The sequence below is a fragment of the Grampus griseus genome (genome assembly GCF_964374135.1).
Source record: "Grampus griseus genome assembly, chromosome: 16".
NCBI lineage: Eukaryota > Metazoa > Chordata > Mammalia > Artiodactyla > Delphinidae > Grampus > Grampus griseus.
This window is the reverse complement of record NC_139010.1, coordinates 8989287-9009726: the sequence shown is the minus strand read 5'-3', so window position 1 is coordinate 9009726 and position 20440 is coordinate 8989287. Positions and strand designations below refer to the sequence as shown.

General features: G+C 45.7%; 1 protein-coding gene across 2 annotated transcripts in view; it reads left to right on the top strand.

Annotated features, from left to right (window-relative positions):
• The first annotated feature begins 7818 nt into the window (after nt 1-7818).
• Nucleotides 7819-20440, top strand: part of NID1 (nidogen 1) — a 93694-nt gene continuing 81072 nt past the window's right edge. For both annotated transcript variants that reach the window (XM_082673374.1, XM_082673373.1), the window contains exon 1: nt 7819-8125. In XM_082673374.1, coding sequence (XP_082529500.1) covers nt 7901-8125 — 225 coding nt within the window. In that variant the 5' untranslated portion in view covers nt 7819-7900. The remainder of the gene's footprint in view (nt 8126-20440) is intronic.

Below are 20440 nucleotides of genomic sequence, written 5' to 3'. Positions count from 1 at the left end.
TATTGATCCCTTCTAGAGAATTTTTAATTTCATTTATTGTGTTTTTCATGATTGTTTGTTTGCTCTTTAGTTCTTCTAAGTCCTTGTTAAATGTTTCTTGTATTTTCTCCATTCTATTTCCAAGATTTTGGATCATCTTTAGTATAATTATTCTGAATTCTTTTTCAGGTAGGCTGCCTATTTCCTCATTTGTTAGGTCTGGTGGGTTTTTATCTTGCTCCTTCATCTGCTGTGTGTTTCTTTGTCTTCTCATTTCGCTTAACTTACTGTGTTTGGGGTCTCCTTTTCACAGGCTGCAGGTTCGTAGTTCCCGTTGGTTTTGGTGTCCGCCCCCAGTGGCTAGGGTTGGTTCAGTGGGTTGTGTAGGCTTCCTGGTGGAGGGGACTAGTGCTTGTGTTCTGGTGGATGAGGCTGGATGTTGTCTTTCTGGTGGGCAGGTCCACGTCTGGTGGTGTGTTTTTGGGTGTCTGTGACCTTATTATGATTTTAGGCAGCCTCTGTGCTAACGGGTGGGGTTGTGTTCGTGTTTGCTAGTTGTTTGGCATAGGGTATCCAGCACTGTAGCTTGATGGTCATTGAGTGGAGCTGGATCTTGGCATTGAGATGGAGATCTCTGGGAGGTTTTCACCGTTTGATATTACGTGGAGCTGGGAGGTCTCTGGTGGACCAATGTCCTGAACTTGGCTCTCCCACCTCAGAGGCACAGCCCTGATGCCTGTCTGGAACACCAAGAGCCTGTCATCCACACAGCTCAGAATAAAAGGGAGAAAGAAAGAAAGAAAGAAGGAAAGAAAGAAAGAAAGAAAGAAAGAAAGAAAGAAAGAAAGAAAGAAAGAAAGAAAGAAAGAAAGAAAGAAGGAAAGAAGGAAAGAAAGAAAGAAAGAAGGAAGGAAGGAAGGAAGGAAGGAAGAAAGAAAGAAAGAAAAAGATAAAATAAAATAAAAAGTTATTAAAATAAAATACAAGAAATAATTATTTTAAATTTTTTTTAAGTAATTTAAAAAAAAGAAAGAAAGAAGAGAACCACCAAACCAAAAAACAAATCCACCAATGATAACAAGTGCTGAAAAGTATACTAAAAGAAACAAACAAAAAAACAGACAGACAGAACCCTCGGACAAATGGTAGAAGCAAAGCTATACAGACAAAATCACACACAGAAGCATACACATACACACTCACAAAAAGAGAAAAAGGGGAAAAAATATATATATATTGTTGCTCCCAAAGTCCACCTCCTCAGTTTGGGATGATTCATTGTCTACTCAGGTATTCCACAGATGCAGGGCACATCAAGTTGACTGTGGAGATTTAATCCGCTGCTCCTGAGGCTGCTGGGAGAAATTTCCCTTTGTCTTCTTTGTTCGCACAGCTCCCGGGGTTCAGCTTTGGATTTGGCTCCGCCTCTGCATGTAGGTCGCCTGAGGGCATGTGTTCTTTGCTCAGACAGGACGGGGTTAAAGGAGCAGCTGCTTCGGGGGCTCTGGCTCACTCAGGCCAGGGGGAGGGAGGGGTACGGAGTGCCGGGTGAGCCTGCGGCGGCAGAGGCCGGCGTGACGTTGCTCCAGCCTGAGTGGCCTCTGATTTTAATTGGAAGGAAAACCTCAAGTTCAACAAACAAAATTAAAACCAGTGGGTAAATGGGAATTGGAGGAGTTTTTTGTACCCTCTAAAATAATTCCATGAAGGCAGTTGTCCATTTTGTAGAAAGATAAACTATCCAGAGAAGAAATTACAATGCCCAGGAGGTACCGATTCTAAGCACAGCATCTCAGCACTAAGGAAATGACATGTAGCCCATACCACAGAACTAGATTGTTCAAAGAACTTCTAGTTCAACGTATTGTTTTTACTTTATTTCCGTAAGCATACTTAATGTCATATGGAAACATGTTACAATTTTCTTTTTTTTTAGAAAAATTTGTTCCCCACTCAGTTTGTTCAGTGGTTAGCTTGTCTCAGCATCAAACGTAGAACCAGAGGCTGAATGGCAATGATTGCTTAATCCAATGCCAACAAGGACATTTTTCACAAACATACTTTTGTAACTATTTTTCATCTAATTAGCTAACGCAAAGTAATGAGTCCTCGTGGTCTAACGACCTTCTTGCTGTGACTGAGTACAGTCAGCTACAGTGAACTACATTATAATCCGTCAATCGTCACAATTTATGCTGAATTTAGTTCATTATGCAAATTTCATGTTTATTTTCGTTACAATAAATGGAAATGGAACCTTATGGAGATTTATTACCTTTACTTGCACTTGACTCAGATTGATATTTCACAATCTTAGGCCATGAGTGTCATCTATCACAAGTCACTACTGTTTTCAATGAAACATACAATATTAAAAATCTTTGCTATTCTCTCATAGAAACAGAGAGTAGAATGGTGGTTGCCAAGGGCCGGAAAGTGGAGGAAATGGGGAGACGTTGGTCAAAGGGTACACATTTTCAGTTAAAAGATGAGTAAGTTCTGGGGATGTAACGTACAGCATGGTGACTATCTATAGTCGATACTGTGTTGTAGACCTGAAATTTGCTAAAACAGTTGATTTTAAGTGTTCTCACCACACACACACAAAATGCTAACGATGTGAAATGGCAGGTGTGTTAATTATGATAATTGTGATAGATGTGTTTATTACATGATTATGGTAATTATTTCACAATGTGTATGTATATCAAATCATCACATTGTACAGCTTAAATGTATACAGTTTTGTCAATTATATCTCAATAAAGCTAGAAAAAATCATAAAGGTGATTAACGTATGAAAATCCATTATTGGAATATGAAAATTGTGAACTGCAGCTGAGAAGCCATAAATATAAGCTTTTTGGATTAATCACCTAAGTTTTCTGTAGTACTATCTTGGCATGAACATTTTCTTGGAACATGACATAGTTATAAAAATACTCTCACAAATTATTTTGGAGAGAAAAAAATATAGAAGAAAAATGGTATGAAGTGAAAAATTTGAAAAACAGTGATTGGAAATGGAATTAAATATACGCAGATGCTTTACAAACCCTGAAAATGGGAAAGATAATAAGTCTTTATTAATAAAGAGAGTAATAATTCTGGTGCTTAAGGAAACATTACTAATTAATTTTACTTTAGGAAAAAAACAAGTGGAGAAATCTGGCAGACACCACTGTAATCAACTGATCAAAGTTAACTCCAGTGTTAATGTCCTTATTTGACAACTGTATGTGGCTATGTAAGAGAATGTTCCAGTTTTTAGGAAATATACACTAAAGTATTCAGAGGTAAAGAGACATCATGTTTAAAACGTATCCTCAAATAGTCTAGATAAAAAATGTGTGTGTGTATATCTATCTATCTATAGAGAGAGAGAGAGAAAGGAGACAGAATTAAAGCAATTACGGTAAAACTTTAAGAAGAAATCTGGGTGAAGGGTATATGAGAACTTTTTGTATTTCTCTTGCAACATTCATGTAAGTCTGCAAATTACATAAATCAAAATAAAATATTAAAACAACAACAAAAGGCAGGTTATGCTGGAGGTCTGATGTTAATGAACCAGCAAACGATCCAGATGAAAACAGGATGTAGAAATAGGAGGATTAAACTTTATCCTGAAAACTGCGGTATCTTCCAAACCAAACACATCGATGGACATAATGTGTTTCCCCCAAGTACTTTTTATCCAAATCTCCTTTGAGAATACAATAAATTGAGCACCAAATCCTGCTTGATTCTCATCCTTTGGTAGGGATGGTCACTTAACTTAGGATATCCTTATAACTGTTGAGCTTAAGTTGTTTAAAATAGCAATCACCTTATTCATGAGTTAAGTGAATTCCCCTGGAATTGAAACACTGATACGCTGAACTGTGCATGACATCTGGTAAATAAAGGAATAAATATAGCCATATGTGGTCAGTGGCCAAACCTCACAGGAGAGTGAGGTTATAACAGACGTCTCCTTCAGTGAAATAGACAACTGAGCTATTTTTCCACTCAGTTGCCTGGACATTTGTCTGAAATAAGCCAAATAGAAAAGTTACCTTGCCTTCTTATAGGTATAGCCTGCTTCCGAAATTTTGTCTTCTTGCCTTATCCCATCACAGCAGTCAATGAAAGAGTACATGTCTCAAAAGTAGGGTTTAACTTAAAGAAAAAGAAACAACTGGCATAGTCATTTAATTGTGGGTGCATATTGCTACTGCAAATATCAAATGATTTTTTTTTTTTTGCTGCGTCGGATCTTAGTTGTGGCACTTGGGATCTTCGTTGCTGTGTGCTGGCTTCTCTCTAGTTGTGGCGTGCGGGTTTTCTCTTTCCTGGTTGTGGCGCGTGGGCTCTGTAGTTTGCTGCACGCGGGCTCTCTAGTTGAGGCGCGCGGGCTCAGTAGTTGTAGCACGCAGTCTCAGTTGCCCTGTGGCATCTTAGTTTCCCAACCAGGGATCTAACCCGCACCCCCTGCATTGGAAGGTGAAGTCTTAACCACTGGACCTCCAGGGAAGTCCCTCAAATGATTCTTAAAAGTACTATTGAATTCTCAAACTGTTGACTTTTATTAACGTGCATGCAGCATCGTGCTAGGCTCTGTGAACTTTGGAAAAGAAACAGAATAACTGATCCTCGCCCCAAAGAGCTTATATCTAGGGGAAAAAAACCCCGCATAAAACAACTAGAGAAAAACATCTAGGTATTAAATACACTTACAAAATGACCAGAGCAAAATATGAAATTAAATATTCTATGATGAAGATTATGATTACACACTAAATGTTGAAACTATAAATTCTAAAGGAGTGGCTGGCACCTGGCCCACATTGTCCTAACGGGAGGCACAGCATAGATGTCATGTCCCCTGAGCACCAGGCAACGTGTGGTGAGTGCAGGGCTATAAATAGGAAATGACAGATAGTTTACAGTATATACAAACTAACTTAAGCAAGACTATACTAATGAAATTAGGGAACAGAAGCATACATAAACAGAGCATGAACATTGTGTATAAACAAGGGAGCAAATATGTTTTGTGGCTGGAAATTGAGGGAGAAAGCTCTCCTTCTACAGACAGGCAGGAGGATGTGGTAGAAAGAGTATCAACTTTGGTTTCAGATACACTGGGGTTCAAATCCTGGCTCTTCCACTGTGTGAAACTGGGCGCATTAACTTTTGCAGATCTCATTTTCCCTACATCTACTATAAAGCTACTAGCTTGTGCAATTGTTATTAGCATTAAATTCGATGCTCCATAAAGCATCTAGCAGAAGCAGGCATTCAACAAGGAGCATCCGCTGTTGTTCTCTGTGTCTCTGTTAAACATCCCACTGTGTTAATGTTGTGTCTGTCTTTCCCAGTAGGCTATGAGCTGCTTACAAAAGGGATTATGAGTTAATGGTCTTCGTATTTCGAATTCCTACTACAGTATCTGACACAAAGCGGATTCTTATTAATTGTGGAAATAATAAGAGTCATGAAAAACATACATTTAGATAATAATGATGGCTTAATATTAACTGAGTACTTCCTTTATGCTCCGATTCTGTGCTAAGAGCATTTTAGGGATCGTCCTATTTCATTCCCATAACGATTCTTTGTGGGAATGAACATCCCATGCAAATGAGGAGGATATAGAAACCTGCCCAGGTTCATAGGGCTAGTAAATGGCAGAGCCCAGGCCTCAGCCAGACTGGACTCCAAGCTACCCGCTGAGCGGAGAACAGCTCTTGCTCTGTATTAGCCGAGGAAAATTCCACCGACCAATAGGAGTTTCAGAAGCTGTCTGAGTACTAAAAAGGCAGAGAATTCGGGAGAGGGGGTGAGAGCATTCCAGGGACAGGCAGCGGCTTCAGAGCCAGCTCTGATGTGAGACAGAAGGTGGGATGGGGGTTTGGAAGGGGGTGAGTCTGAGGGACGGGCCAGATGGGGCTGGTTGAGCACACACTGGGAAAACTGGGGCCTGTGCAGGTGAGCACAGAGGAAGAAAGAAGAGCCTCTGTATGGGGTTCTCTCCGTTGGAAGGGGCAGAGCTGGGGCCCAGAAGCCCAGAGTCGGGCGGTGCAGCAGCTGAGGCTACGGATGGCATGGGGTAGAGTAGGAAGTCCTTCTGGGGCAGGACGGAGGCTTCAGGCTCTGGGTGCTGCAATTCTGGAAGGGAACTGAAAGAAAAGCCACTGGATCTGGCAGATTGCAGGCAGGCAGCGTTAGTTGCTCTTTAACATCAAGAGAAACAAATGTAGCAATAATGACTCCACTTGGTGTAGTGGTGAAGGGGGAACCAGACCACCCTGGGTCCCGGGCAGGCTTGCAGCTGTGCGACCTTAGCAAAGTGATTTAAACCTCTCTGGGTCCCTGTCTCTCTTCTGTAAAGTGGGGATGGTTTCTGTCTCCTAGGGGTATTGTGATTGCAAAACGATGGTGTATTTCGTTGGCTTTTTCTTCATATTTTCTACTGGACTCATGCTCCTTAAACATTATACAGAACTTGCTGTTTATTGGGAGAATTCTCCCAAACTGGGTCCCAGGTCCTTAATTTTAGTGGGCAACAGGCAATGGGGGATACTCTGTTGACCCCTCCAGGTTAACAGGTCTGACATCAAACACATACCCAACTCCCAACTTCCCAGCTCCCATTCCCTGATTTCAAAAGGCAACACATGTTTTGCAATCCTCCAGGCTCAAAACCTTCCACCCAATTTAAACTCTTCTCCTCTCACCCCATCCCCCATATCAAATTTATAATCAGGTCTTATTCCTTCTTTCACTGTAATGCCTTTTAGATTCATTTCTTCTCGGTTTCCACTTTTCTTTCCTCATCCCTATTTTTTTTTTCCTTTCAGCGATCCTCTGATGACCTCTGTGTCTCTTCTTTCAACCCAGTGCCAAATTAATGACCAACGGATTATTTCGGATACCACTTATGTCGCTTATCTCCCTTTGTCAAGAACTCTCAATAGTTCTCCTGTGAGGGTTAGAGCGAGTTCAAATTCCTAGGTTTAGTATTAAACTTACTTCGAACTGGAATTCGGGAATTCCTTTCCCGAATTCTCCACCGGGGGATGGCACCTTGAATCCACCCACAGCTCAGCCCTCCAGCTTCTAGAAAGTTCCTCCTGCAGCCCCCTGGTGAAATTCTATGCCTTCCGGAAGACCTGGTTTGATTTCCATATCCCCAAAGATGCTATCCTTGACCAGCTATTCCATTCCCGATGTCCTTTATCACTTGGGGGCTCCACCCCGCCTAACACTGTTGTACACTCATGACTTTGGGGGTTGGACCCGACTTCTGGCCGAAGTTCCCATTACCAAGCATAGGCTCCCACACTCAATAAAGCTGAAAGAATGGAGGGATGAGTAAATGGCCATGCTCCTGGCCCGATCCCTTCTTGCTGATCCTCAGCACCTACTCCTCCCTCTTCCTACCAGTCTGACCATGTCCGACCTCCGGACGCCACCAAGCAGCGTTGGGGTGGACTGTGTCCCCGAATCCAGGGCATTTCCGTGTCGCCCGATCTCCACGACTTAGCCCTGGGCCGAGGATAATGGTGCAAAGCCCGGCCCTCTGCTCTTACTCCCGGAGGGGCCGTTCGGTGGGAACTGGGCTGGTTTCGGGAATAGCGGCCACCAGCGCCCATCACCCCGCGGGGAAGGAGGGCTACCCGGGCAGAACGGCTGGGGGATTAGGTGTCGCCCCTCGCCCTCCCCCTCGCGGCCATTGGGCAGCCTCCGCGGCGCGCCCTGTGGACGGGGCGGGGCCCTCCCCATCTTCCCTCGGTTCCCTCCCCTGTTTCCCGGGGTGGGAACCTCGGGAGGCGGGATACGCGGAGGGGCTGCCGAGGGGCGTCCGGTTACATCTCCGCCTTCCTCAGCCTCCGGCCGCAGAGCCCCTCGGTTTGAGGGACGGCAGTCCGGGAACATGTTGGCCGCGGTACGCCGGAGCGGAGCTGCGTGGACGCGGGCGCTGCTGCTGCAGCTGCTGCTGGCGGGGCCCGGGGGCTGCCTGAGCCGCCAGGAGCTCTTTCCCTTCGGCCCCGGGCAGGGGGACCTGGAGCTGGAGGCCGGGGACGACCGCGTCTCCCCAGCCCTGAAGCTGAGCACTGCGCTCCGCTTCTTCGACAAATCCGACCTCAACTCGGTCTACGTGAGTGCGACTCCGGGCGGGAGATGGGGGCAGTTGTCTGGGAGGGCGCGGGGGGCTGACGCGGCGTCGGAAGGAAGGCCCGGGCGGGCCGGGGGCGCCCGCGGAGCCGGACGGACGTGAGCGTCGTGGGCGGGGACCCAGACCCGCAGGCCGCCGGGGCGCGGGGTGCGGCGCTCGGTCCCCAAGCCCAAGGGGGCTCCCGCCTCCGCCCGGCCCGCCGACACTTCCCCGCCGCCTGGTCACTGTCGTCCGAGGTGCACTCGGGTCTGGGGAGCTCGTCCCGTCTGCGCCGCCCTGCGCGCGCCCTGCCCGACTCTGGGACACCGCGACCCCGCGACCCCGGGACCCGGGCGGCGTTTCCACCCCGGCGGCTGTGGACCGCATCTCCTCCGAGAAGTCGGTCCGCGTCTCGCCATTGTCCCCTGCCTTTTGGGGACAGGACCCGGTGCGGTTGGGACCAGGCGCGGGCGCGGGGCAAAGGCCAGAGCTGGGTTGCAGCCGGCACGCGGGCCCTGCGACTGCCGTAGGTGCCGGGGCAGGAAAAGACCGCCAAACCGGGCCCTCCGCCCCGGGAATGTAGCCGACAGCCCCTGCATTTGTGTGTGTGGACTCCGGATATGCCTTGGCAATGATTCTGCTCTCAGTCCAGAGTTAAGGGCTGGGAAAGGGCGCCCCGGTGATCCAATTTCCTGTAGCCGAGCACTGTCACCATGGGGGGCGGGGGGAGGGCGGCCAGATGGCGAGCGGGACAGGGACCTTTCGCTCTCTGGATCCTTCTCTGAACTGGCCGGGCTCGGGGACGCTGTCAACTTGGTAAAGTCCTTTCGTGCCGCCGCCTGCCGCCGCCGCCACGCACCATGTGGATTTCATATAAAGCTGTGTGCATTCCAGAAGTGGAGGGAACAACGCCATCAGCGGCTGGAGCTTGTCCTGCCGGTGAAATGGCTGTGCTCGTCTTCTGGCCGGGGTAGATCTCGCCCGGGACAGCACCCACGTGGAGCTTGTCGGCTTTGCCCAAAAAGAATGAGTCCTCGAAGTCTCCACCGACAGAGGGTGTCCCCTTGTTGGTTGACTGCCCTGACCTCCTTGCACAGTCTGCTGTAGCCTGTAAAACCCTGTCTTAGGTTTTTAAATGCATAAGATGAAATCCACAGGATTGCCAAGGAGATCAATCCTGTTGAAAAATGAGTTAAAATATTTTTTAAAAATTGTATTAAGTAATATATGCGGTTTTTTTCTTCTTAACCGTATTAAATAGCAAGGTGTAGCAGTGGATCCAGTGTACGATCAGCTAATGCCGGAACTTTCAAGGTCATGGGGACTGTAAACAATATTCAGAGACACCTACTGTGACTATAATAGGAGAATATCTGTGACTTCTGTTAGTGGCAAGGTCATTAAGTGCTAATGCTACTGTGTTTTGTTGCCTACATTTATAATGGAAGGAAATGCTAAATACCAGTTGCGGGTTACTGAAAATTAAAATGAAATTTCTTTTTCTCTCTAGGTTGACAGACCCACTGAATTGTATTCATGAACCCCTATGTTAAATTAGGGCCCTCCGCCCTTCTTTACTTGTGGCATCAGACTAACCACATTACGTTCTAAAGACCTAGAAAATCGATTGCTAAAAAGTGATTCCTGTCAGTCCACACCTTCTGAGCCAATTTGGGTTTTTAATCTGCATTTCAGTGAGAAAGACTCCCAGAGCTCTCTTTGCATCTTATTTCTGTGCTTCAGGTTGGGTTCCCAGGAAGGACTCTGAGATGGAGATTAGCAGGTAGGTTATTTCATTAGGGTGAGCTTCGCAGATCCACAATTGTAGAAGGGAGGGCAGTGAAGAAAGATTGAGCGGAGTAGTGGAGCTGCAGTGCAGGCCAGCAAGGGCATCCAGCCAGTCCCCTGGGAGCTCTGGGGGTGGGATGGCCTTTCAGAGCTCTCTCAAGTCTCCTGAGAGGGATGGACCTCCATGTCCTTACAGTGATCAGTGATTCCATAAGGGCTGCCCTGGACCCAGATGTGACCCTCGGGTGAGGCAGTTTTTTCCACAGAGGCAGTTATCGAAGAGGAGGGCTGAGGACTGCATTCCCAGGAGCTGAATGAGGATCTGGTGCCACATCACAGCACCCACCACTATTTGTAGTTTTGTAGATGCTGTTTTGAGCTGATGGAAACCCTCACATGGCCCTGAGTGAAAGGGTGAATTGACAGGAAGTGTGAGCATGAACTAGATGGTCTGTACTGTTCTGGGCATTAGATTAAGAAAATGAAAGGAAACCCACTGAGAAGGAAAGTGATTATTGGATGAGTATATCTACATGTGTCAGGAACTTGCTAGTTTTACATTATTTAATCCTCAAAACAGCATGCCCCCTTTTTTTCAGATGAAGAAGTAATAACAATAATTAGTAATTACCCAAGGCCATCGCATCAGTTAAAAATACCCAAACTAGGGCTTCCCTGGTGGCTCAGTGGTTGAGAGTCCTCCTGCCGATGCAGGGGACACGGGTTCGTGCCCCGGTCCGGGAGGATCCCACATGCCACGGAGCGGCTGGGCCCGTGAGCCATGGCCGCTGAGCCTGCGTGTCCGGAGCCTGTGCTCTGCAAAGGGAGAGGCCACAACAGTGAGAGGCCCACGTACCACAAAAAAAACCCCCCCAAAACCCAAAAAAAACCCAAACTAGGATTTCAGCCCAAATCTGTGTCTGACTCATAATGCTTTCAAGCATCAGACCTAAAACATGTGATGGACCCAAGGGCGTGCTGTGAGTTAGAGTAGTGAGGAAAGATTTTACAGAGGAGGTTACATTTAAGACTTGAAAGACAGGTCCATTTTCAGTAGGTGGAGGGGGAAATGGAGAGGCCATTCATGGTGGGAGGTACTGCAGGGGTAAATGCATGAGGATGGGAACAAGCTTGGCATATGCTGGGAAAGTGAGGAATATGACCCCACTGGAGCAGAGTGTTTTTGTGGGCATAGGAGGGTTCAGTCTGGGATAGGCAGTAGGGTCAGGGGATAAATGTATCAGTTAGCTCTTGCTGTGTAACAAACAGCCACAAAAACGTCAGTGGCATATAACTATAAGCACTTGTTGCTCATGTATCTGGAATCTGCAGGTGGTGGGCTGATTTAAGGTGGCTTCAGCAGGAGCAACTGGGATGATCTGGTTCTGCTCTGGGAGGTGGTGGGGGAGGGAGGTGTCTCAACCTCCACAGCTGTTTTGCCTAATATGGTCATTAGCCATGTATAGCTATTTTAAATTAATTAAAATGAAATAATATTAAAATTTCAGCTTTTGAGTCACACTAGCCACATTTCAAATGTTCAACACTCTCACTAGTGGCTAGTGGCCACTAGATCGGACAATGCTGCTGTTGAATGTATCCATCACCACTAAAAATTCTATTGGATGGTGCTGCTTCAGGGGGCCAGCTTAAGCATGTCCTCTTTCATGGAGATGTCAGAAGCATAAAAGAGTAAGTGGAAATGCATAGTGCTTTTCCAAGCCTTCCCTTGGGTCATGCCTCCTAACATCTCAGGGACTAAAGCAAGTCTCATGGCTGAGCCCAGAGTCAATGGGTGAGGAAGGTCATCACCCTCCCCGCCCCCCGCCGTGGTGGTAACAGGCATGGATACAGGGAGAGCTGAAGATGTGGAGCCAAACGATGCAATACATTACCTGGAGGGTCATGAAAGACGGCTCCTGGAAGGTTAGTGGTTGCTGGGTTATACTCTCTGTAGCTGGTCACAAGGCATGCCCGTCTTTAGTAAGATAAGTCTGGCAGTGGTTTGCAAGACAGCATGAACAAATGGACAAGAAGAGTTTGGGAGCAGGAAAACCAGTCCCATAAGTTACTGATTTATCAGATATGCAGGAATTAGAGCGTACAGGAATGGGGCAAGGAGAGGAGCCGGTGAACCTGAGTTGATCTAAGATGCATCGGCAAGATTTCTGACCAGTCACACGTGGAACGCGGAGGAGAAGGCAGGGAGGGAGAGGTTCTTGGTCTTGAGGCGTGAGTGAATGACGAGATGGTTGGCAGAGCTGACTTGAGTGAAAAGGCATTAGTCCAGGTTTGACTTGGTGGTGTTAGAGACCAAGAAGGGGACCAGAACGTGGAGATGCCCTGGAGCTTGTAGACCTTCAAAAGAGCAGTTAGGTTGGAAGGTGAATGGAAGCCTTGACACTGGTTTACGAGGGGAAGTAGGAAAGCAGGGAACAAGCTGAGAGCTGGGTTTGGAGCCCTTGGAAAGGGTACGATTAGTGATGACCCAACTCATCAGTTCTAACAGTGCGGTCTGGGGACTCCTGGGTGCCCTGGAGACTTTTTCAAGAAATTCACAAGGTCAAAACTCTTTTCCTGGTAATAAGAAAACGTTGTTTGCTTTTTCTACTCCCGTGCTCTCATGTGTATATAGTGGAGCTCACTAGAGGCTACAGGATATGTGATATCTACATGTGTTGTGATATTTATCACAACAGATTGAATGTAGAAGGTAGGAGAATCCAGCTATCTTCCATTAAGCCAGACATCAAATTGATTTGCCCAAATGTACAACAACGACACTTCTCTCCCTAGGTACTTTTGGGTTTTATTTTCTTTAAAATTATGTTAACATGGAATGAGTTCATTATTACTTAAGTATTATAAATATTTAAATTTTTCTCAATTTTAATTTCTGGTATGATAAGTATTGATCAATATAACCTATATAAACATGAGATTCCGGGAGTTCTTTAATAATTTTTAAGAATATAAAGGGGTCCTGAGACCAAAATGTTCAAGAGCTGCTGATTTGATGGTATCTAGACATCGTATGCCTCTGCCTTAATTTGAGAGCTGTTCCAAGGCAGAGGGTATTGCTGGGGAATATTCCATGGTGGAGCGAGGGGCCATCTTGGTTTCCTAACTTTATCCTGTGGGCCATTGCGTGATAAGATCTGATTCTCCACGTGGAGTAATCTCTTTATTTTTAAATCAGCACAATCCCAGTGATGAAACCAGTCATTCTTTGGACCCCATCCTGAGTAACGAGAGGGGAGTGGGCCAGTGTTTAAATCTAGTACATGATTTGATTACATATGATGTTATTCATGTCTTGACTCATAAGCATGGAGAAATGAATTAGTTATTGTTCAATAAGTTCAGTTTGGGAAATAAAATTCTTTATGGCTATGAAAAAGTAATAAAAGGATATCCTTGGAAGCAAAAAGATTGTATACTGCTCTCCTGATGCATCTCCTCATCTCCCTTCCTCATGACTGTCTGTCTGTCTCTCTGTCTCACACACACACACACCACATACATCTTCCACAAACTGATTTTCATTATACCACTTACATATAGGAATTTTTCCTTAAGTAAGGTAAATTTAACTCTTAAGATCTTCTAACGTTCTTCCTATTTTTACCCTACCTTCTCTGCCAATACAGGCCACTGACTTTCTTCAAAACTTGCTTCAGGGACTTCCCTGGTGGTCCAGTGGTTAAGGCTCCACATTTCCATTGCAGGGGGTATGGGTTCAATCCCTGATGGGGAAGGCGCGGCAAAAAAAAAAAAAAAAAAAGAAAGAAAATTTTGCTTTATTCCACCAACCTTACCAAGGAATTCTTTTTTAAAAAATTATTTATTTATTAAGGCCGCACTGCGCGGCATGTGGGATCTTATTTCCCTGACCAGGGATCGAACCTGCACCCCCTGCATTGGAAGGCGAAGTCTTAACCACTAGACTGCCAGGGAAGTCCCTCGTGCTAGATTTTTTTTTTTTTTTTTTTGCGGTACGCGGGCCTCTCGCTGCTGTGGCCTCTCCCGTTGCGGAGCACAGGCTCCGGATGCACAGGCTCAGTGGCCATGGCTCACAGGCCCAGCCGCTCTGCGGCATGTGGGATCTTCCCGGACCGGGGCACGAACCCGTGTCCCCTGCATCGGCAGGTGGACTCTCAACCACTGCGCCGCCAGGGAAGCCCTGTAACTTACTCTTGATCATGCAGACAAGCAAGTCTCTTAGAGTTCATCCTGTTCCATTGAAGCAACACTTGTGCCTATAGAACCTACTGACCCTGTGGTAGTTGCATTTGACATCAAGGCTAGTTTCATCTGCCATTTCCTGAAGCAACATATCCACTTGGTTTTGTGGTATATTGTTAGGGTTGTGGAGTGACTCATCGTGTCTTCCCTTTGTTGCGTTTGAACCTTCAGCATTTCCAGTTGGTGTTTACACGTGTCCATGGGGACAAACATCTTTTCATGGAGGTTCATACCCCTCCATGTAGCATCTGCAGAGCCAACCAACGGCCGTGAACTTTGTCACCTTGCCCGTAGTCTGAACTCCTGCTGCCACAGCAGGAGCCCCAGCGCTCACACTCCAGAAATTAATTGCTTGTTTCCTCTGGTGGATTGCATTTTCAATGTGTATTCTTGCCTCTTCTGGACTCTGCTCTTCTAAATGGCCTTTTTAATCTTGGCCTTTCCAGCCTTTTCTTCTCTCTCATATTTCTTGGCATTGTTATTAAGTTCTCTGACAGCAAACTACAAGTTAAATAGGTGTTTCTCCATATTCGACATGGTCCCGTGACTTGTTTGGGGAGGCGCAGGTTTGATGGGAGGGTACATGCAGCCCCGTCCTAGTCTTGAGCTGCAGGCCGGCCTGGCTCCCTGAGATTGTGTCGTATTCCTCTTGACATCACTCGTGGACCTGCCACACTTACTGGCACATAGGAAGTTTATCGTTAAGTCCGGGGCCACCACCCATGGTTATGCAGGTGGTTTGCAGCACAAGGCTCTGACTGAGGGGCCAAACCGGCTAAAGTCCAGCCCTCAGGCCACTCACCAAGCCCTGAACCTCAGCATGGGCCTGGGGCCATTCAGAGGAAGGGGTACTTGCTTCTAATTTGCCCAAAGGCGCCCTGTGGTCTAACAGTGGCCCTGGCTGAGTCGCAGAATACTTGATAGAGTATTAATTTCTAATGGGGGCTAAAGTGAAATTGATGAATCAGGTTGATTAACCAACTTATAACTGAGGTCCAGTCACTTCATATCTCACCCTCTTATTATTCCAGACCTCTCTTATTATAAAACAAAGAGGTTTGATAAGATTATCTCTAAGGTTCGTTTTATCGTGGATCTTTGGTATTCTCTGATCAAGTGACCAGGTGTTGAATATATACCTTTACTATGTACAGGACACTGGTTATTATTTCTCATATAATGCAGTGCAATGTTGAGGTACATCATCTAGTCATTCAACAAATATTTAATTTGTTGCCTAACATGCCAGGACCAGTGCTAGGCTTTGGAGATAGAGATTGAAACCAGAGCAGTGTTGTTTCTGCTCTTTACAGTCTAGTGAGGAAGACAGACATTAAACTAGTAATGACACTGTGATAAGTGCTATGAGGAAGAAGATCATATATTGTGGTGAAACTGAGCTAGACCTTCTCCACCTGGAACTAAAGCATGGGTAGGGGGTTAGCCATGTGAAAAGGGGAAGGGGCAGAATGGTGCCTCGTTTCTGAGTGTGAGACCAGGAGCTTGTAGAGAGGAGGAGCTTGGCATGTCTTCAGGACAGAATGAAAGCCAGTGTGAGTGAGGGCAGTGGTGCAAGAACTGGGGGAGCTAAGTCAGACCCGGACACTGCAGCTCAGAGCCCTCCAGGTGTTTCCCTTTGCACTTAATGACATCCAGCTTCTCACCACGTGTGGTGATGGTACAGTCACGCTGGCTCTCCACCGTCATCCCTTATTATCCTGGCTGTCCTCACGTGCTGGGCTCCAGCCTCACCAGCCACTTTCTATTCCTCGGCCACAGCCAGCTTGTCCCACCCAGGTGTAGACACTCCTCTCCCCTCTGCACCGTCCCGTCACGCAGATCTGCTCACATGCAGACGCCCGTGCGTGTTGTTTTGTTGCATTCTGTCTTGATTTCATCCCAACATGTATAGCCACCTAAAACTAGTTTATTTGTTTACTTGTGTGTTGCTCATCTTTCCCGTTACAGTCTGAACCCTTTGAGGGCAGCGTCTGACCTGCCTTATTCACCGCTGTGTCCCAGGTACACACCAGGAGTAGGGTCCGGGGCACATAGTGGGTGCTCTGTTATGATCTGTTGAATGAATGAAGGTATGAATGAACGCTAGGTATTCCTTACTTCATTCTATGAAGCAGTGGGATGCCATTAGAGATTCAAGCTAGATGAGTGACATGATTTTTTTTTTAATTTTTATTTTATACTGTAGTATAGTTGATTTACAATGTTGCGTTAGTTTCAGGTGTACGGCAAAGTGATTCAGTTATATATATACATGTATCTATTCTTTTTCAAATTCTTTTCCCATTTTAGGTTATTACAGAATATTGAGTAGAGTTCCCTGAGCTATAGGATAGGTCCTTGTCGGTTATCTGTTCTAAATACAGTAGTGTGTATATGTCAATCCCAAACTCCTGATTTATCCGCCCCCCCACATGATTTATTTGTAAAAGATTTCCATTTCCTCAACAAATAAATGGCATGGGAGAAAAAGGAGGGAGAACTGCATAGATTAAAAGAGGCTTAAGAGACAAGCTAACCAAATGTAAGGTAAGGACTTTGTTGGATCCTGATGGAAACATGGAAACAAACTGGCCGTAAAACACATCTTGGAGACAAACTGCTTTTCTAGGAGAGATACATATGGAAATATGGACAGGTGAAATAATTTGATGCCTGGGATTTCATTTAAAATACTTCAAAAAAGAAAAAATAAATATGCACATGTGTGGAAGGAATAGATAAAGCAAGAACTAGAGTGTGTGGATAATTTTGGTGATTGTTCTGTGTGTGTTTGAAAATTCTCCCTTAAAAGTAGTCTAATTAGGGCTTCCCTGGTGGTGCAGTGGTTGAGAGTCCGCCTGCCGATGCAGGGGACATGGGTTCGTGCCCCGTTCCGGGAAGATCCCACATGCCGCGGAGCGGCTGGGCCCGTGAGCCACGGCCGCTGAGCCTGCGCGTCTGGAGCCTGTGCTCCGCAACGGGAGAGGCCACAACAGTGAGAGGCCCGAGTACCGCAAAAAAAAAAAAAGTAGTCTAATTATAAAAGTTTTTAAAAAATGATGCTGCCTGTGGGTAAAGGACTTTTAGGGGAGGTGTGGAGGAGGAAGAGTGAATTCTACAGCTAAAGACCTGTTGCCAGGGTCCAGGGGAGGGTGGCGGTGGTGTGTGGACACGGGTTGTGGGTTCTAGAGCTATTTGCAGGTGAGTGTAATGAGGCTTGCTCATGTGTTATCTCATCTGAGACACGCAGCAGCCCTGTGAGGTCGCTCAGGCAGGTGATAGGATGAGCCCCCTATTATAGAGAAGAACACTGACACATGCAGCTAAGGGCCTTGTCAAAATACACTCAGCTCGGGTCGAGGTAGACCTTGAACTCAGATCTTCCCACCCCTAGTTCTGCGGTCTTTATACTATGCCACCTTGGATACCGACTTCTTCCCCTCCTTCATTCATTTATTCATTTGACAGTCTCTCATCAGCACTGTAATGTACAGACTTTGGGGCCAGGTGTGTGAGGCTACACTCCCCATTGCATTGCTTGTGAAAAAGGTTGGTTCTTATCCCTTAAGGAGCAGGTTTCTTAAGTGCTTTGTCCTCAGGTAAATTTTTTTCTTAAATATTTTTTTTTTTTTGGCCGTGCTGCATGTGGGATCTTAATTCCTCAACCAGGGATCGCACCTGTGCCCCCTGCAGTGGAAGTGCGGAGTCTTAACCACTGGACAACCAGGGAAGTCCCTTTAATTTTTAATTAGAAATGTTTTCACACACACACACAAAAGGGGAGAAATGAGTATCATGAACACCCGTAGACACATTACATAAAGGTAACTGTTGTTAGCATTTTCCCTATTTGTTTAATTTCTCTTTACTCATGTATCCAAAGTAACAATAAATTACAGTCATCATGACATTTCATCACCAAATATTTTACTATGCATTCCTAAGACAGTAACAGCATTTCCCTACCTAACCAGCATACTATTATCAAACTAAACAAAATCAGTAATAATTTCCTGTTACCAGTTTATGCCGAGTACATATCAAATCTCTCCAATATCCCCAAAGTTGTCCTTGGTAGCTAGACTCATTCAGACTGGGGCCCAAAGGATGACAAGCATTACATTTGGCTCTTTAGTCTCTTTTACTTTTTTATTTTATTTATTTATTTGGTTGCACTGGGCCTCCTTAGTTGTGGCTCGTCGGCTCCTTAGTTGTAGCACGTGGGCTCCTTAGTTGCAGCACGCCAACTCTTAGTTGCGCCATGCATGTGGGATCTAGTTTCCCGACCAGGGATCGAACCCAGGCCCCCTGCATTGGGAGCACGGAGTCTTATCCACTGCACCACCAGGGAAGTCGCTAGTCTCTTTTAATTTTGACCAATACGCTCCCCCTTTTTATTTCTCACTTTATTTAAGAGTCACAGCTTAATGTCCTGTAGAAGGTCCCACCTTCTGCATTTGACTGTTTCTTTGTAATGTAGTCTAGCCTGTTATTCCATCTCTGTATTTTCTGAAAACTGGTAATTTTGAAAATATTCAGGTTAAACATTGTTTTCTTTAGAAAACACGTAGAATTTTATTTTTAAATTAATTTGGGGAATAGTAAGACAATGCAAATGGTTAACAAAACTTGTAAAAACAGTGTTAAGGGAAGTTTCCTTCCTACCCTGGCCTCCAGGCCCATCGTTCTCTCCCCAGAGACAATCACTATTCATGAATTTTTTATCTCTTTGCAGAGAGAGCCTCAAATGTACAAACATATGTATGTACACATTCTCCCTTGTTTTCTACACCTCCTTGATTTTCTAAATAACAGTGTTATGAGATATAATTTACCTACCCTAAAATTCACCGCTTTAAAGTGTACAGTTCAGTGTTTTTTGTATACCCAGGGACTTGTGCAACCATCACCACTGTCTAACTCCAGAATATTTTGCTCACCCCCAAACAAACCCAGTATCCTTCAGCAGTCATTCATTCCCCATCTCCCCCACCTCCCCGCTGCCCCGGTCCCTGGGAACCACTAATCTACTGTCTGTCTCTATGGACTTGTCTGCTCTGGACGTTTCACGTAAATAGAATCATACAACATATGACCTTTTGTGACTGGCTTCTTCCACTGAGCATAACATTTTCAAGCCTCCTCCACTTTGCAGTACTTAGCAGTGCCTAGTTCCTCTATGACTGAATAATATTCCATGGTTTTATTTTTCCTTCCATAAGTTCATGGATATTCAGGTTGTTTCTCCTTTCTGGCTATTATGAATAATGCTGCTATGAATGTCCGTGTCCCAGTTTTCGTGTGGACGTCAGCTTTCAGGTCTCTTGGGTATATACCTAGGAGTGGAATTGCTAGGTCATATGGTAACTCTATGTTTAACGTTTTGAGGAACTAATAATATCAGGAGGCAAGTGATGTCTGGTTGTTGCTCTGCTAGCTGCTCGTGTTAAGGTGATGACAGCTAGATCATGTCTGTCGTGTTACATTTTTCCCCTTGTAAGCAGAGAGCAAGCTATGGGGTGATACTTTGTTTGGCCTTATGTAACTGTCCCTTTGCCCACCAACCTTTCACTTAATGTCTGTAGCAACCATTGACGATCTTTGCCTGAATCAATTATTAAATTAACGGTTGCCAAATTGTGTCTTATTTTGTCTTGTTGTTTACTTGTTGGTTTCTAGCATTCTTTCTACATTTATTAGCTGGCATACTCCTGTAAAGAAGAGCTTTCCCTCATCAACTGGGGCTTTTGGGTTACACTGACATGGTTTGTTCTGGAAAGGCAGATAAGTACTTAATTCTTTCCCTATAATTTCTGATGTTCCAATTAAGGGACTGGTGTTGAAATTAAGGGATTGGTATAATCCAAATTCAGGGAGTCCTGGTGCCCTAGTCAGCACAGGTGAACTTCTGATATCTCTATCCAAGGTGTTAAGGAGGGGCACACTTCTCCCCAGAGACTGAGCGTTTGGACAAGGCCCTTCTCTTGCCTTTCCTGATCACCTCCTGTTCTGGAATGCTGAAGGACACTTCTACCTCTTCTTTTTTTTTTTTGGCGGTACGCGGGCCTCTCACTGTTTTGGCCTCTCCCGTTGCGGAGCACAGGCTCCGGACGCGCAGGCTCAGTGGCCATGGCTCACGGGCCCAGCCACTCCGCGGCATGTGGGATCCTCCCGGACCGGGGCACGAACCCGTGTCCCCTGCATTGGCAGGCAAACTCTCAACCACTGCGCCACCAGGGAAGCCCACTCCCAACCATTTTTAAATGTTGGCAGATAATCTCAGGT